Source organism: Notamacropus eugenii, chromosome 6 (assembly GCF_028372415.1).
Source record: "Notamacropus eugenii isolate mMacEug1 chromosome 6, mMacEug1.pri_v2, whole genome shotgun sequence".
NCBI classification, from domain to species: Eukaryota; Metazoa; Chordata; class Mammalia; order Diprotodontia; family Macropodidae; genus Notamacropus; species Notamacropus eugenii.
Window position 1 is genome coordinate 148,433,214 of NC_092877.1, and position 16,935 is coordinate 148,450,148.

Below are 16,935 nucleotides of genomic sequence, written 5' to 3' on the forward strand. Positions count from 1 at the left end.
TATACACTGAGGGAATCACAGAAAACTTATATTTTGTTTCTCACCTAAGGATAAGAATGTTACTTCTAGATAACCTAAGTAATTCAGGACCTATAGAGAGAAAACCATTCTTTGTGAGCTCTATAGGGATCAGGCAAAAGCTTTTATGGAAGGCTTGTTTTTCTTTATTTTTTGGATTGGGGAAGGCATGTTTAAACAACAAAATAAGCACTTGATAACTTATGAGAACTCTGTACAATGATGTTTGTGTGTTAAGTTGTTATCACATGTATTTATAAGCACAAAAGGACATTAATTAAAAATTTGCTTGTAAATTGTGCCACACATACTTTTCCTGAAATTCTGTACTGATGAAAAGAAAATGGTAAAACTTTTCTAAGTCATTAGAGAGCTAATATCTATAGAATGAAGCAAACAAATACAGTAGATGTGTTGAACATAGCAAATGTCATTCATAAATTTTGGGAAGAGTGTAGTAATGTTCCAAACCCATGACCCTTCAGGACTGCCATTAGAATCCTGCAGTCAGCCACATTCTAGGGACTATGATGGCTAGTATTACCAAGGGTGGGGAGAGTAAGCCCAGAGTTTACACTTGACTATATAAATTGTCCTACCTTATTTTAAATGTTTTTTAATGTTGGTTCAACATGTACTATTAAAATTGACTGTTTCAAAAAAAAGGTAAATTATTTCAGATTAAATTTATAAAATCCCTCCAAAAGGAATATTTATAAATTAAATCTCTGGATTTAAAACATTTATATTGTGATATAAAATAACAATCAACTCCACAACAAAATGATACTGTGTAAGCTTTCCATGTCTAATTTTAACCCAAGCTGACAGCATACTGAAAAAGGTTAACAGTACCTACCTCAGGACTGGGCCGATGAGGCTGAGAAGTTTCTGTGCTTGTACTGGCCTTTAATTCGAGTCTCTCTGTGTCTGTAGCTACACTGGAAACATCCAACTTGGCAATCTTTTTCTCTGAAGCAACACTAGTTTCCGAGTTGTTGATATGTCCATCAATAACTGCTCTAGTCTCACCATCATGGCAGGGCATTTTCTTTCCTTCCTCTAACATCTGGTTGACTTCTGCTTGGGCTATGACTCTGGAAGAAGTCACTTCCCTGGAGGTAACTGAATCTGGCAATGTCTCAACTACTATCTCAGAATCAGCTTTTTCACTGGCTTCAGGCACAACTGAAGATAACTCATTTTGCTGAAGTTCTACAGATAGCATGCTCACCTCTGACAGTGTAAGAGGTGGATTGTTTTCCTCTTGCTGTTCAACAGGGGGACTACTTTCTACTTTAAGTTCCACATAATCCTCTTCATCATCTTCCACTGTAGACTTATCCAAAATTTCAGGCACATCTGAAAAATCTTCTGAAGGCAGACTTAGGACTCCAGCTATATTATCTTTCCCACTCACTCGGGTAGAATCAGTCACGGCTTCTTTTACCCCAGGAGCTACTTCTAAATTGTCTTTATATTCTGCTTCTTTGATCAGTATTCCCTCCAAATCGACTTTGGGCTTTTCTTCCCCAGCTTTTCTTTCTTCAACAGATAGTATGTGATTTTGTGGTTCTGTATTAGATTCTACAATGTCTTTGATTGGCTCCCCATCACCATTACTGCTAATACAAATAGAAGTATCTTCCTTTACATCTAATTGTGGAGCATCTTCTAAAATTTCAACATCCCTGCTAACATCAGGGACTGATTGGACTGGACTTGAGGGGCCCTGTCCTATTTCTTCACCAACTTTCCCTTGGTATTCCCTGAATACATTAGCTAGGCTTTCTTTGTGCATTTCGAAAGTTACCTAAATAGAAAAAAGATAAAGTTAATTTAAAGTACTCAAAGGAAACATAGTATATTTTAGCACAAAAAGGCATGATCTATAAAACATAATTAAATTCAGTTTATAACTGTCTTGATAAAATGAGATAAACAGTAAGTTTAAAAGTTTATATATGGATAATATGATAGGAAGAGAGGTAAAGTCAAAAAAATCATCTAGTCTCATTGCCTCCAAGAAGCATTACATTTATACAGTGCCTAATGTATAGGCTTCCAAACTATTCTTAAAAATTAACAGTAACAGAAACTGTAAAATCCAACTCTATTCCTTGTTCCAGGATTTAATCATGCATATTGTCAGGAAGTTCATTCTGTACCAGACAATATATCCCTACTGATAGAATTTCCCTTCCTTCTGTCCACAAAATGATCAAAAGCAGACGTTCACTTTCCTTCATATACAGCAACCCTTCAAATATTCAAACTGTTAAATTATCCTAGATTCCTTTTTTCAAGAATCTCTAAACCTTCTTCAAAAATCCTAAATCTCTTCTTATTTTCTTTCTTTTATGCTTTTTCCTCCTAACTTTCAATGATGCAAACTGGTCCTAATACTTCAAAGGTACAGCTATGTCTTAAAATTATACTTAGCCTATAAATCAACAGTTTTTAATTGCTTACTCTTCCTATGTCTCACTGAACCATGTGCGCTCTTTCTTGGAATAGTATATTTAACATAGCACACACCGTATCTTCGTAGAAATATTCCTCAACAATTCATTTCAATCATTATTCCTTTTTGATTTGTCACTTTTGCACCTTAAAAAATATGAAGAGCCTTTTGGAAATGCCATACGGAAATGAAGTGAGATCAGATTCATTTTTTGGTCTAGATTCTAGAAGATTATTCCAGTTGATTATATTCAAAATTATTATCTTTCATTTGAACAAATCCCTTTTCACTAAAAATGTCCCTAAATATAAACATTACAATATTTCAAAAAGAATGAGACAACATTAATAATCATTCCATTTAACAAGCATTTGATAACAAATATTTCCTGTTTGACAGTATGCTACCTATCCAAAGACCAAAAAAAAAAAAAAAAGAAAGAAAGAAACAGACCTGGACCTCAAGAAGCTTACATTCTAACGAAGAGAGGGGACAGTCAGTTTTCTTGGCAACAAGCACCATGTTTTGTCCATATGAAGCACTTACTAAATGCTTATAGGAATGGATTCACAGAAAGGAGACTGACTTCTGAAGTTGCTGTACAACATCAAAATCTCTGACACTGATTCATCTACACCAAAGTGGTGAAAACTAAAGAACCCAGATAGTCTGAACAGCACTATAGTGCCCTTTCGAATCTTATGAAATTTTATGCAAATTTATGAAATCAAAGCATGGTTTCACCTACTTAATGGTGGAATTCTTAAATGTATTATTACATTAGGAAAATATGAAAATAAAGGGATGGATGATAAATTTTCTTTTTTAATGTAAACATCATTTGCTTTTGCCATTTTAATGTACTATGCAAAAATATATTAAATATGTATAATAGTCACATGTCAAATGCCACAAAAAAAAGAAAGTAAATAGTGCTGAGGAGAAAATATATTTATTCATTATAAATATGTGGGTAATTTTCAGAAGTATTTCAAAAATATAAAATCACCACAGCTAAAAGGATTCATCTGGTCAATTATTTTACTTTTTTAAAAAAATATTCTCAGTAAAGGAAACAAACATCAAAGCGATGATCTATTAAATCAATTATAGTCTACGTTACAGAACAAATACATATCATAATATTAACAGAATACCTACTACTCTTTCACTTCCCATTCCATTATCTAGGTTGAGCTGTTTTCTTTGTCTTAAAAAAAAACTCTGCAATGATACTGCTGTATGATTGCCCTAGTGAAGACAACTGATAGATCCCCTTCTAATGTTATCAACATATAAAATAGATATTTTTAACATTTTAAAAAATATTTATAGATCTTTTGCATTCACACTACATTCTGGTCCCTATACGTCCCTGTATATAAGAAGGGAGCCATCATTTTTAACAAAGAATAAATAAGGGAGCAAAAAACAGTTCAGAAAATTAATCAACACAGTTTAGTCCAACAGCATATACACTTGTTCTACACCCATAATAACCTACTTTGGTCAAAAGAAGGAGAGGGATGAACTCTCCTCTCTGGGGGCAATTCTGATCATTATAATTACTACATTCAGTTTCTATTTCTCAATATTTGCTGGGTTTTTTCTATTTGTGTTGTAATTATTGTGTATATTATTTTGCTAGTTTTGCTTACTTCATCATGCATTAATTTGTATAATCTTTTACATGCTTTTCTGTGTTCTTGATTTGCATCACTTCTTACAAAAGTGATTTTTCATTATACTCATGGTTTGCATATCCATTATATTTATATTTAGTATCAATAACATTCATTATATTCCTATTTTGTCATGAATCAAAATTGTTTAGATGTTTCCAATAAATGGACATTTATATTGCTTCCAATGTTACTTAAGGATATGGAATATCATTTATGATAAAGAGTACAAGAGATTTACACATCTATCTCTGACGTCCTGAAGATACTAGCCTGATAGTAGTGGATCTAGTAGCAAAGAAAATGGATATTCAAGTCATTTTCTTAACATACTTTCAAACTGTTTTCCAAAATGGCTTCATCTAGCTATAGGGGATGGCAATCTAGAATTATGCAACCAAAAAAAAGTCACTAAACTATATGTCTACTAATAGGCTTATATTCATCTACCTAAAACCATTAGTAAGCATTATTTGTAATGGGGATAAGCCACAAACCTTCCCAACAACAACAAGAAGTAAAACTAGGATGTCCATTTTCATCAATATTATTCAACATTGTATTAGAAATGTTACCCATAGCAATAAGAAAAGAAAAAGAAATTGAAAGAATCAGAATAGGCAAGGAGGTAATGAATCTATCTCTTTTCACAGACAATATGATGATATAACTGGAAAATCTTAAAGATTCAACTAAAAAGTTAGTGGAAACAATTTTAAAAATTTAGTAAATATCAAAGTAAATCTATATAATACACCAGCATTTCTGTATATCACCAGCAACACCCTGCAAGAAGGGATAATGTGAGATATTCCATTTAAAATAACTGTAGACAATACAAAATGCCTGGGGCATATTACTGCCAAGACAAACCCAGGAACTACATGAATATAATTATAAAACATTTTCTAAGAAAAATAAAGTCAGATTTAAATAGAGTAATATTAATTATGCATGGATAGGTAGAGTCAATATTATAAAAATGACAATTCCAGCTAAACTAATCAATTTATTCAATGGAATCCCAATTAATTTGCCAAAAAATTATTTTATTGAGCTAGAAGAAATAATAACAAAATTCATTTGGAAAAGTAAAAGGTCAAAAATACCAAAGGAATTAGTGAAAAAAAATGTAATGGAAGGAGATTTAGCAGTATCAGATCTTAAACTGTACTGGCTTAGAAAGATAAATCAGTAGAACAGAGTAGACATGCAATATATGTAGTAAATTGTTATACTAATATTGTTTTGGATAAATGTAAAGATTTAAACTTTTTGGATGAGAATTCACTACTTCATAAAAATTCCTGGGAATACTAGAAAACAGACCAGAAGAAACTGGGCATATGGGCATAAAATAATATCTTAAATCATTTACTAAGATAAGGTCAAAATGGATATATGACCTAGATATAAAGAGTGATATCATAAGAAAATCAGAATATGAAACACACTACCTATCAGATTTATGGACAGGAGAAATTTGAATAAAAAAGAGAAGGAGGGCATTGTAGGATGTAAAATGGATAATTCTGATTATATTTTTTTAAAGTTTTTTTTACAAATAAAACCTACGTAGGTAAGAGATTAGAAGGAAAGTAGAAAACTGGGGGGAATTTTATATACAGTTTCTCAGATAAAGGTCTCATATCTCAAATATTATGGAGAACTTTGTCAAGTTTACAAAATTATGGTCATTCCTCAATTGATAAATGGTTAAAGTATATGAACGGCACTTTCTCAATGAAGACATCAAAACTATACATAGGCATATGAAAAAATGCTCTAAATCACTACTGATTAAAGAAAAGCAAATTAAAACAACTTTGTGGTACCATCTTACACCTGTAACGACAGAAGGGGAAAATGACCAATGTTGGAGGGCATGTAGACGAATGGGGATGCTAATACACTATTGATGGAACTGCGAATGGATTCATTTTAAAAGGAATATGGAATTATGCCCAAAGAGTGCATACCCTTTGATCCAGCAACACCACTTTAGGGAAAATGGGAAAGAAATTATATGTTCTAAAATATTTATAGCAGCTTTTTTATTTAATTGTTTAATATTTTAGTTTAATATTATTTAATATTTTAATTTTTTCCTCAATTACATGTAAAAAAAACTTTTAACCTCCATTTAAAAAATTATTTCCAAATTCTCTCCTCTCACTCCCCATATCCTACCCCCATTGAGAAGGCAAGCAACCTGATATAGGTTATACATGTATAGTCATGCAAAACATATTTCCATGTTGGTCATGTTGTGAAGGAAAACAAAGACAAAAATACCAAGAAAAATAAAGAAAAGTTATGCTTCAATATACATTCAGACTCCATCAGTTCTTTCTCTGGAGATAGACAGAATTTTTCAACTTAAGTCCTTCTGAGTTGTTCTGCTGAAAATAGGGAAGTCATTTACAGTTGACCACCACAAAATATTGCTATTAACATACACAATTCTCTCCTATAGCAGCTTTCTTTGCAGTAGCAAAGAACTAGAAATTGAGGGGATGCCTTTCAAAAGGAGAATGGATAAACAAGCTGTAATATATAATTGTGATGAAATGTGACTATGCTATAAGAAATGATGAGTTGGTTGATATTTGGAAGAATAAGATTTTCATAAAACAATGGAGTGAAATGACCAGAACAAAGAACGTTGGTACACTGTAATAGCAATGACAGGGCGCTTGGACCCCAACCCTAAAAATCACATTTCTCCCAAGCCTCCAAACATTATCCCAGCCTAAAAATAGCCTATCCCAACCAAAGCCATTATCTCTCTTTCTGCTCCAGGAGCCAGCTGCGCCTATAGAATGTATTACTTTGAACCAGCTATGTACTGGGTCATAACAACATTCACTACCCACTGACCAAGCACATGCATCCTAGACTTAGATGTAGTATACTTCCTTATTTGTATCTTGTCTAACAAGACACTGATGAGAGCAACCTGGTATTAGTCAATCCTAATCAGTAGTTGACTTAGGGACTTTCAGGCCTAAAACCATACGTCCCTGTAGTGTGCCTCTGGGTTATTTCCTGATGAACTCTGGATAAAATACCTGTGCAACAGATACCAAAAGTGCATGTTAACTACTGCCTAATCCCATCCTGAATCACCCAGGTAGCACATTTGGCACATGTCTTACTACAGACTATCTTGTTTAAACTTTACCTGTATTCCATTCAAATCTCAGTTTCCCTACGAACGCTTGCCTGCTCCAAAACCTTTCCCTTCACCTCCAGAATGGCAGCCCACGACCTGCCCCTGTGCTCCAGTCTTTGGGGGATTTCAGAACTTCATCCATCCCATCCCCCTTCTCAGCCCTCACCAACCACACCCTTCAAAGAACAACGGCGAAGGATTAAGTTATTTTGAGTGTCATCAATATTCTAATCAGCTGCAAAGGACCCATGAAGGGAAATGCTATCCACCTCCAGAGGAAAAAACCTGATAAACACAAGTACACACAGTGTGGCTTTGCACACATACACATATCCGTGTCTTATGGTGGCCTTCTCTAGTGTTGGATAAAGAGGCAGGGAGAAAAAAATTAAAAGTACACAGCAGAGAACAAAAGTCAGAATGAAGCACAGGTAGAAGGAAGCAGGGTAGCTTTGAAATGATGTACACTATTTCATACATAGTTTAAAAAAATGAAGCAAACTGTGAAATGGAGGTTCATGGCTTCATACTGAATTCACTTTTTTGTGTGGTACTGTGGAAATGGAATTTTTTTATCTTTTTGTATTTAAGTTCAAAATGAATAATTTTAAAGAGAGAGAGAGAGACACTGAGTAGTTGAAGACAACACCAAGTTAGGGAGATGTTAGAACTAGACAAGTAAATGTGAGAGTCTTCTGAAAAGAGATAATAATTGAACCTTAGGAGCTAATGAAATAGTCAAGTGAAATAGAACATTGGGAGAACAGAAGAGGGCACAGGACAAAGCCTTGATAAACACTCAGAAACAGCAAGTAATAATGTGAAAGAAGATGCAGCAAAAGAAGCAGGAGAAAAAAGTCAGATATCTAGGAAAAGAATCAAGAAAGATGAGTCCCACCAAAATGTAGAGAGAAGAGAATGTCAGTGCAAAGGGTGACCAGGAGTGTCAAAGGCTATGGAAAGGATTGAGAAAAGATGGTAAGACCGGGCAAGTAGGCACTCAGAAGTAACTCTGCAGCAAGCAGCTTTGACTGAATTGAGTAAGTTGGAAACAAGATGAAACAAAGAGATGGTTGGTGGGTTTTTTTTATTTATTTAAGTTACAGGAAAGGAAGGGAGGCACCTACTCCAGATAGCATTCTCAAGGAGTTTAGCCACAAAACAGAACAGAAATACAGGACAATAACTATCAGGGAAAGACAAATGAAGTAGTGCTTTTTAACTCCTTTTTTTAGGATAGCAAAGTCACTGGAGTGTTTGTACACAGTATAAGAATAGGGAAAGACAGGGAAACAATTTAAAGATGAGTAGGACAGTAAAATTAACAGAGCACTCTCGGAGATGACACGATGGCTTAGGATCACTTGTGCATGTATAGAAGGATTAGTCTTGACAAAGAAAAGGGCCACTTCATCATATAAACCAGCTGTGAAGGAGGAGATAGTAACATAAGCCATCTGAGTTACCTGAGACAAGGAACAATGGTCTCAATTTCTTCAGTGAAATATGAGACAAAGTTCTCAGCTGAGAGACTAGGGAGAGTAAGAGCTGTGGGAAGTGTTAAAAAGAGGCAGGATTTGAAACCCAGTCATCCTAACTCCAAATCCAATTTAATCATTATACTTATACTATCTCTAAATAAAATAATGAACAAACAGTACATGAACTGGAGAAAGGGCAAATGAAACTAAGGCATAATCCTGGATGCTTTCCTAAGGTATATTTTTAACTAGATTTTAAGCAGCAATAAACATAAACTGATAGCAAAGTAACAAGACACCACAGCCAGAAGAAATAACGAAAAGAGACTCAATGGAAGTCTATTTTATAGATAATAAAAAAGTTATTAGAATTGATAAATAGCAACAGATGTAGAAAGCTCTAATAATTCAAAGACCAGACCAGTTAAAGGCCAGCATCATTATTACAGCACAATGAAATTCGAATCTTGCTAGAATCTCAACGGGAGAGTCCTGACACCATCTTAATAACTGTTATTGTTGTTCTTCCACTTCATACTTATCCTAAGTGAAAACAACCTTCACAAATGCTAAGTGTTATTCATATCAAGGCCAACAATGTCCCTATTTTCCCAGGCACGTTACATGACTCGTGTGAAAGAGTCCGTGCCCTCCCACCTCACCTCCACCTCATAAAATCCCTTCCTTCAAGATATAAGCTAAGCTTCACTTTCTAAGTGAAGACTTTCCTGATTCCCACTGTCCCTTCTAGTTAACTACACTGTATTCATTTCTATCTACTTTGTCTATGCATGTACGTAAGGACTTTTGTCTCCCCTTCCGGGACATGAACGCCTGGAGAGTAAGTTTTGTTCCATCCTTTGTATCTCTCCTCCCGGCACTCAGGACACTATTTAACACAAAGTAGAGATTCAATGAATGTTTCTGGACTGACAGAGTATACAGGAAATATATGAGAGACAGATAATACTGGAAACACAGATGCTACTCAAATCTAAACTTAAGACATGAAAATCCACATTAATTTTTACTTATATTACATTAACACTGTTTAGAGAAGGAAGCAAATATCAGTATCAAATACTCAAAGGGATCTGTCATTTCAACAATTCCGGGGTTCCTTCCAACAACACAAATCAAAACCTTTCCATGTCTAAGGCATGCCCTCCCAAAAGTCGGAGGCCCTCCTCAATTTCTCTTTATATTGCAAAGGTACCAGTGGAGGGCCATGGCTGTCAGGATGCCATGTCTGTTCTGGAAACATAACCAGTTCACGTTCTCTTCTTGTCATATAATTCCCTGATGATATAATTGAGTCCTGTTCTTCTCTGGAATTTAGCCTGTGTTAGGTGTTGCAGCCTGCTCATACTGATTATGTGTTTGTCAGCTGCCCTCTTTGTGATACTAACTTAATTCTTCAGAAGCAAGTCTACTTCTCACTGTCACAGCAATGCTGGTAAAAAAGTGTAATACTGAAAGTTGTGTCTCTCTCCTCAGTATTATTTAATTAAGTTCTAGAAATGTTAGCAAAAGCTATTAGAGGAATTAAAGAAATCAAAAGCATAATAACAAAGAGGAGATAAAACTATAATAAATGATGACATTAATAATGGTATAATAATTGTAAAGTCCTGGGAAATCAGCAAAGATATTGAGACAATAACTTCAGCAAAGCTGGAGGCTACAAAAGAAGCCATTAGAAAACCAACTGTATTTATACATAAAAACAAATCCAAGAAGCAACAAAATAAAGAGAAATACCATTCAAAAAACAACAAAGTCCATAAAGTATCCAGAGATCAATCTACCAAAGAAGACAAAAGACTTGTATAGATTTAATTACAAAGTGTTCCTTTAAAAAAAATTAAGCACAACTTATAGCTCAATAAATATTCAGTTTTTATGACCAGACCAAAACAATAACAAAAATGACAATACTATCAAATTAATTAAAAATTTTAGTGCTCTATCTAACAAAATTATCAAAAGGAAACTTTTTAGAACTTAATAAAATAAGAACAAAATTCACTGTGAAAAGATCTGGAATTATCAAGGGAAATGATGAAAAAGTAGGGATGAAGGAAGAACATCAAAGACATCAAACTATATTATAAAGCTGCAGCCATAAAAGCCATCTGGTTTTGTTTGAAAAATATAGAGAGAGAGATCAATGGAACAGACTAGATGAGGCAGAATCAAAACAATGGAACTCAATAACTCAGTGTTTGATAAAACAGAAAACACAACTTAGGGGAAAACTTTCAATTTTATTTTTTAAAAATGGCTGGAAAACTGGAAAGCCATCTGGCAGAAATTAGGCTTAGGCCTGATTTCTTACCTTACACCATATTCCACAATATATTCTATATGACTTTAATGTTAAAAATCCTAACATAAAAAAATTAAAGAGAAACTACTCATGTGCCTCGTATAGTTATGGGTAGGAATTATATCCTTTTTTAAAAAATTAATTTATTTATTTTTAGTTTTCAATATTCATTTCCACAAGACCTTGAATTCCAAATTTTCTCCCCATCTCTCCTCTCCCCCAACCCAACACACCGGCATTCTGATTACCCCATCCCCCATCCCTTCTATCAGACTCCTCCCTTCCCTTATCCCCATCTTCTCTCTTCTCTTATAGGGCAAGATAGATATCTATACTCCATTACCTGTATTTCTTATTTCCCAATTGCATGCAAAAACATAAGAATTGTATTCTTAACCAAACAAAGAACAGGGGCAATTACAAAAGATAAAAAAGATAATTTTAATTACGTGAAACTGAAAAGCTTTTGCACAAACAAAATCAATGCACTTAGGAATAAGAAGGGAAATAACTGAATGGGAAAAAAATTTTTGGATCAAAATTCTCTGATAGATTCTGGTATCTAAGATATGTAAACAATTAACAGGTATACATGACTAAAAGTCATTCAATCATTCAAAAGTTGTCAAAGGCTATGAGCAAAAACTTCTTGAAAGAATTGCAAACTATAATCAACCACATGAAAGAATCTTTCAAATAATTAAAAATAAAAAGTAATGTAAATCAAAACAACTCCAAGGTTTCACCTCATATTGTGAAAAATGGCAAAGATGATTAAAAAATGGCAATAGTCAGTGGTGGAAGAGATTAGGGAGGTTAGGCACCTTGGTGCATTTTTGGTGCAGCTATAAACTGAAATAAATCATTTTGGAGAAAAGCTTGGAATTATGTAAATAAAGTAATTAAAATGTTCTTATTCTCTGATCCAGAGATTATAGTACTGAACTTATACCTCAAAAAGGCCAATTATAAGAAACTCCCCAAAATACACTAAAATATTTGTAATAACACTTTTTTGAGAGAAAAGATTTGGAATAGCTAAGCAGACTGTGGTACTTGAATATCATGGAATACTACTGTGCTATGAGAATTGATGCATGTAATGACTACAGAGACACATAGAAAGGTCTACATGAAATGATGTTTAATAAAATAATACACAAGTATGTAAAAAGCAATACATTCATACAATCAAAAATGAATTTTTAAAATTATAAAGAACAGGCATGAGTAGACATATGAGAAGACACTCCCAATCCATCCTTTGAGGTTTGGGCATATTTTCACACTTTTTCAACACTCTGATTAATTATGGTTTTTTTCTCTTTTACTTTTTTTTGTCCTGAAACAATACTATTTATTATATAAGATGACTGGGGGAGAAGGGGAGACCCATGAATAAAAATGTATTTTTTTAAAGGAGGATAACAAAAAGGTTAAATTACGTCACATGAAAGGGTGCAAAGACTTATTACAGTAAAGGGAAAGGAAGGGAGATGAGCATTGTTTGAACCTTACCCTCATCAGATTTGACTCAAAAAGGAAATAACATACACACTCACTTGGGTATAGAAATCTATCTTACCCTACAGAAAGTAGGAGAGGAAGGGGGGAAAAAGGGAGGCTATGGGTAGAAGGAAGGGTGGAAGGGAAGGAAGAAGTGGGAGAGGAAGGAGAAAGAAAAGAGGGGAGGGGCTGATAGAAGCGAGGGTAGATCAAGGGAGGCAGTGGTCAGAAGCAAAATACTAGTGAGGAGGGAAAGGGAGAAAGGAGAGAGAAAAACATGAATAGGGGAGAAATAGAATGAAGAGAAACACACAGAAATCATAACAGTGAAGATAAATGGGATAAACCCTCCAGTAAAACAAATGGACAGCAGAGTGGATTAAAAACCATAACCCTACAATATGTTGTTGACAAGAAACACATCTGAAGCAGTAAGATATACCCAGAGTAAGGTAAAAGGCAGGAGCAGAATACACTTTGCTTCAATTGAAGTAAAAAAAAGCAGAGGTAGGAATCCTAATCTGAGACAAAGCAAAAGAAAAAATAAATCTAACTAAAAGAAATAAGGAAGGAAACTACATTCTGTTAAAAGGTACCATAGACAGTGAAATGATGTCAATACTAAACATATGTGCACCAAGTAGTATGTCACCTAAATTCTTGGAGCAGAAGTTAAGGGAGTTACATAAGAAATAAACAGCAAAACTACACTGGTAGAGGACCTCAATCTCCTTCTCTCATCACTTTCTGGAACAGAACCAAGACTTGATGGCGAGATGCTGTGGGTGGGGGGGACTGAGTTGAATCAGGAGACTGGACTGTCTGCGCTCCTTGATGAGATGCATGAATCTTTTGTGCCTCTGACCATCAGTACCTAAAGAAACAACGCTTCAGTGCAGATCTATACAGTCCATGCGGACATCCATTGTGTTCAAAGAGCAAGCTTCCTCTTCAGTTCTGCGGACCATGTGATCTGCTGGGCCATTTCTAATGCTTGTCATGCTTTTAGGTGACCACCACAACCAGAGAGGGGCAGAGAAGATCAAAGATATGACCATATTTAAAGAAAAGGAAAGGCTACATACCCAGCCACTGTCATGGGCCACACTAAACCACCTTGAAAGTCCAAAAACAAGCTAAATAAGGAAAAAAACCCCAAAAGTATTTAAAAAGAAAAGCCACCTAAAATAAAACCTCCTAGACTGGCTTAAAGATAAAATACAGCAGGATTTATACATAGTCTGCAACCAATCAGCTGAAAATAAAACAGTCAAAAGACAGGGATGTAGGAAAACTAAATTTCTCTCCAATTTCAAAATGTAATTTAAAAAAAAAAATGTGCTATTACGCATTCAAGTTTCTCCAATAAGCTTCAGTCTACCTCAGGAAAAAAAAAAGTGAACACTGAAAACTGAAAATAAATATTTAAAAAGATAATTTTTTTTAAAAAAAAGGAAAGATGAGGGCATTGATAAGTGATAAATGGTCAAAGGATATGAACAGGTTGTTTTCAGAGGAAGAAATCAAAGATATCTATAGTCAAATGAAAAAATGCTCTAAATCACTATTGATTAGAGAGATGCAAATCAAAACAACTCTGAGATACCACATCACACCTATTAGATTGGCTAGCATGACAAAACAGGATGATGATAAATGTTGGAGAAGATGTGGGAGAGTTGGAACACTAATGTATTGTTGGTGGAGCTGTGAGCTGATCCAACCATTCTGGAGAGCAATTTGGAACCATGCACAAATGGCTACAAAAATGTACATACCCTTTGACCCATCAATAGTGCTTTGAGGGTTGTATCCCCAAGAGAGCATAAAAATGGGAAAAAATATTTATAGCAGCTCTCTTTGTGGTGGCCAAAAACTGGAACTCAAAGGGATGTCCATCAATTGGAGAGTGGCTGAATAAATTGTTGTATATGAATGTAACAGAATACTATTGTGCTATAAAAAATGATGAACAGGAAGACTTCAGAGAGGCCTGGAAAGACTTATATGATCTGATGCTGAGTGAAAGGAGCAGAACCAGGAGAACTTTATATACAGCAACAACCACAGTGTGCGAGGATTTTTTCAGGTAGACTTAGAAGTTCATTGCAATGCAAGGACGTAAAAAATTCCCAATGGTCTCTTTAGACAAAATGCCTTCCACATCCAGGGAAGGAACTATGGAATTCAATTGCAGAATGTAGCAGATCATTTGCTTCTGTATTACATTTTGGTTTGTTTTATGATTTCTCCCATTCATTTTAATTCTTCTACGCAACATGACTAAGGTAAAAATGTATTTAATAGGAATATATGTGTAGAACCTATATAAAATTGTATGCCATCTCAGGGAGGGAGGGGGAAAGAAAGGGGGAAAAAGGAGGAAAAAAAATCTAAGTTATATGGAAGTGATTGTAGAACACTGAAAACAAATAATAATAAAAAAAAAGAAAAAAAAGATGGGCCTTTGCTTTCATGGAAAGCTTGGAGTTAATAAAAACTACTTTATAAATTCTGAAAATTAATCCAGCTTGACATTCTCTTCCTTCTCAACTCTAGGCCTAGTTCATTGTCCATCTATATCATCTATCTAAGATACACATACTGTTAGACACATTCTATAGGTTGGGCATCCAAAGAAAAGTTCAAATCTAAAAAATAATCACTCTTCATCCTTCAGTTGCTCCTATACAAATGAACATGTCAAACTTCTTTGAGCAACTACAGTTCTCTTCCAGGAAACCTTCTGCAATGCTGTGGGGCTTGCTTCAATCAATATATCTTCTTGGAATCCCAAATAATTAAAAATCTACAAGTTGCTTGACTTCTTAGAGCCTCAGCCTCCTCACATGTGAAATGGGAGTTGAACTAGCATCATCTCTTCCATCATTTCCAATTCTAAAATCGCATGAACATTATGGGTTTTCAGGATTATAGGGGTGTGATGAATAATGTAAGCTCCTAAACTCCTAAAGAAGCCTAAGGGAAACTCAAAAAAACTCTGAGTTCCGTTATCAGAGTAAGGACGGCAGTAAAGGGCAGAGTCCCCTTTATACCCACAGGAAGGAGGAAGATTGAATCTTGCCACTCACCCAACATCCCAATCTCAGCAACTGCCTGTCCCCCAGTTCTAGTCCTATTTGATCTAGATAAGACTATATAAAAACCATCACTCACTTCACCATTTTAGAAGCCTAACTCCATTCATAATCTCAGCGTCCCATCTCTTTTTGTGAATATCTATTCCTTAACAAAATTCACTTCACTTTCTCTCTGTCTACCCTTGTGCTAGCCATGGTAATCCAGCTCCCAGTTACCGCGATTCTCTCCTTAAAGGCATGACCTGTGCAGGGTTATAAATAAAGATCTCAGGGGTCCAAATTACATGTACCCCATGTCTCTGACATACAGAATAAAGAATACCAAGGCTACAGAAGGAACTGAATGCTGGCAGGGCTCCACTTCTTCCAGTCTGCCTACCACCTTGAGAGGAAAGAAAAGTCAAATAATATTTTTAAATCTTCTCTCTAAAGGAAGTGATCACTCACTGAACCATTCTTTCACAGCTTCTTCTTCAAAGTTTACTCAACATAGATACAAGTTTGATCTTGAATCTAAAAAGGTCTATGATCAAAAAGGTCTTTTTCAGTTAACATCCTTTAAACTAACTTATAATTAAAGCTAACTTCAAATTAGGTTTGATTATCACATAAAGTATGCATTTTCTGCTGCTTGTTTTTCCAAAATTGGGAAAAGTTTTGTGAGTTCTTCTGATCGCTCAATGTTATTTTTTAAAATGTATTCTGCCATGCCATTTCAAATCTTTCCTTTTAACACTAATGTAGAGATATGAAAAATCAATGTCAAATTGCATTATAGGATGTAGAATAGACATCCATTAAAGCACTGCATGAAGTCCTTAAAAACATAGTGCTGAACTTGGGTTCTCAAAGACCATGACAGCAGAACTCAACTTCTAAGCTAACTAAAATGATTTCTGCTATAGAATCCCATGATAGATTTTCTCTCTGCTATCTGAACAGTAGCCTACTTAAGTAGAGAACAAGGCACTAAAAGACTGGCTGCCAGGCAATAATTTTAGCCATAGGTAGCTGATGAGGATCATCTGTAGTAGCAGGAGTACCCATGTCAATGAAAGCACAATTTCTTTTATACGTATATAAAAACAGAAAGTAAATAACACGAATTATTTTCTATGTACATACTATAATAATCCCCAGTCAAAATTTTTACAAAAAACTTTCTACATCAGAAGAAAA

General features: G+C 34.7%; 1 protein-coding gene across 4 annotated transcripts in view; it reads right to left on the minus strand.

Moving 5' to 3' along the window:
- The window catches only part of LRBA (LPS responsive beige-like anchor protein), a 783,746-nt gene that overhangs the window by 593,382 nt on the left and 173,429 nt on the right, over positions 1–16,935 (minus strand). For all 4 annotated transcript variants that reach the window (XM_072621222.1, XM_072621224.1, XM_072621221.1 and 1 more), the window contains one exon: positions 878–1,831. In XM_072621222.1, the coding sequence (XP_072477323.1) occupies positions 878–1,831 (954 nt within the window). The remainder of the gene's footprint in view (positions 1–877; positions 1,832–16,935) is intronic.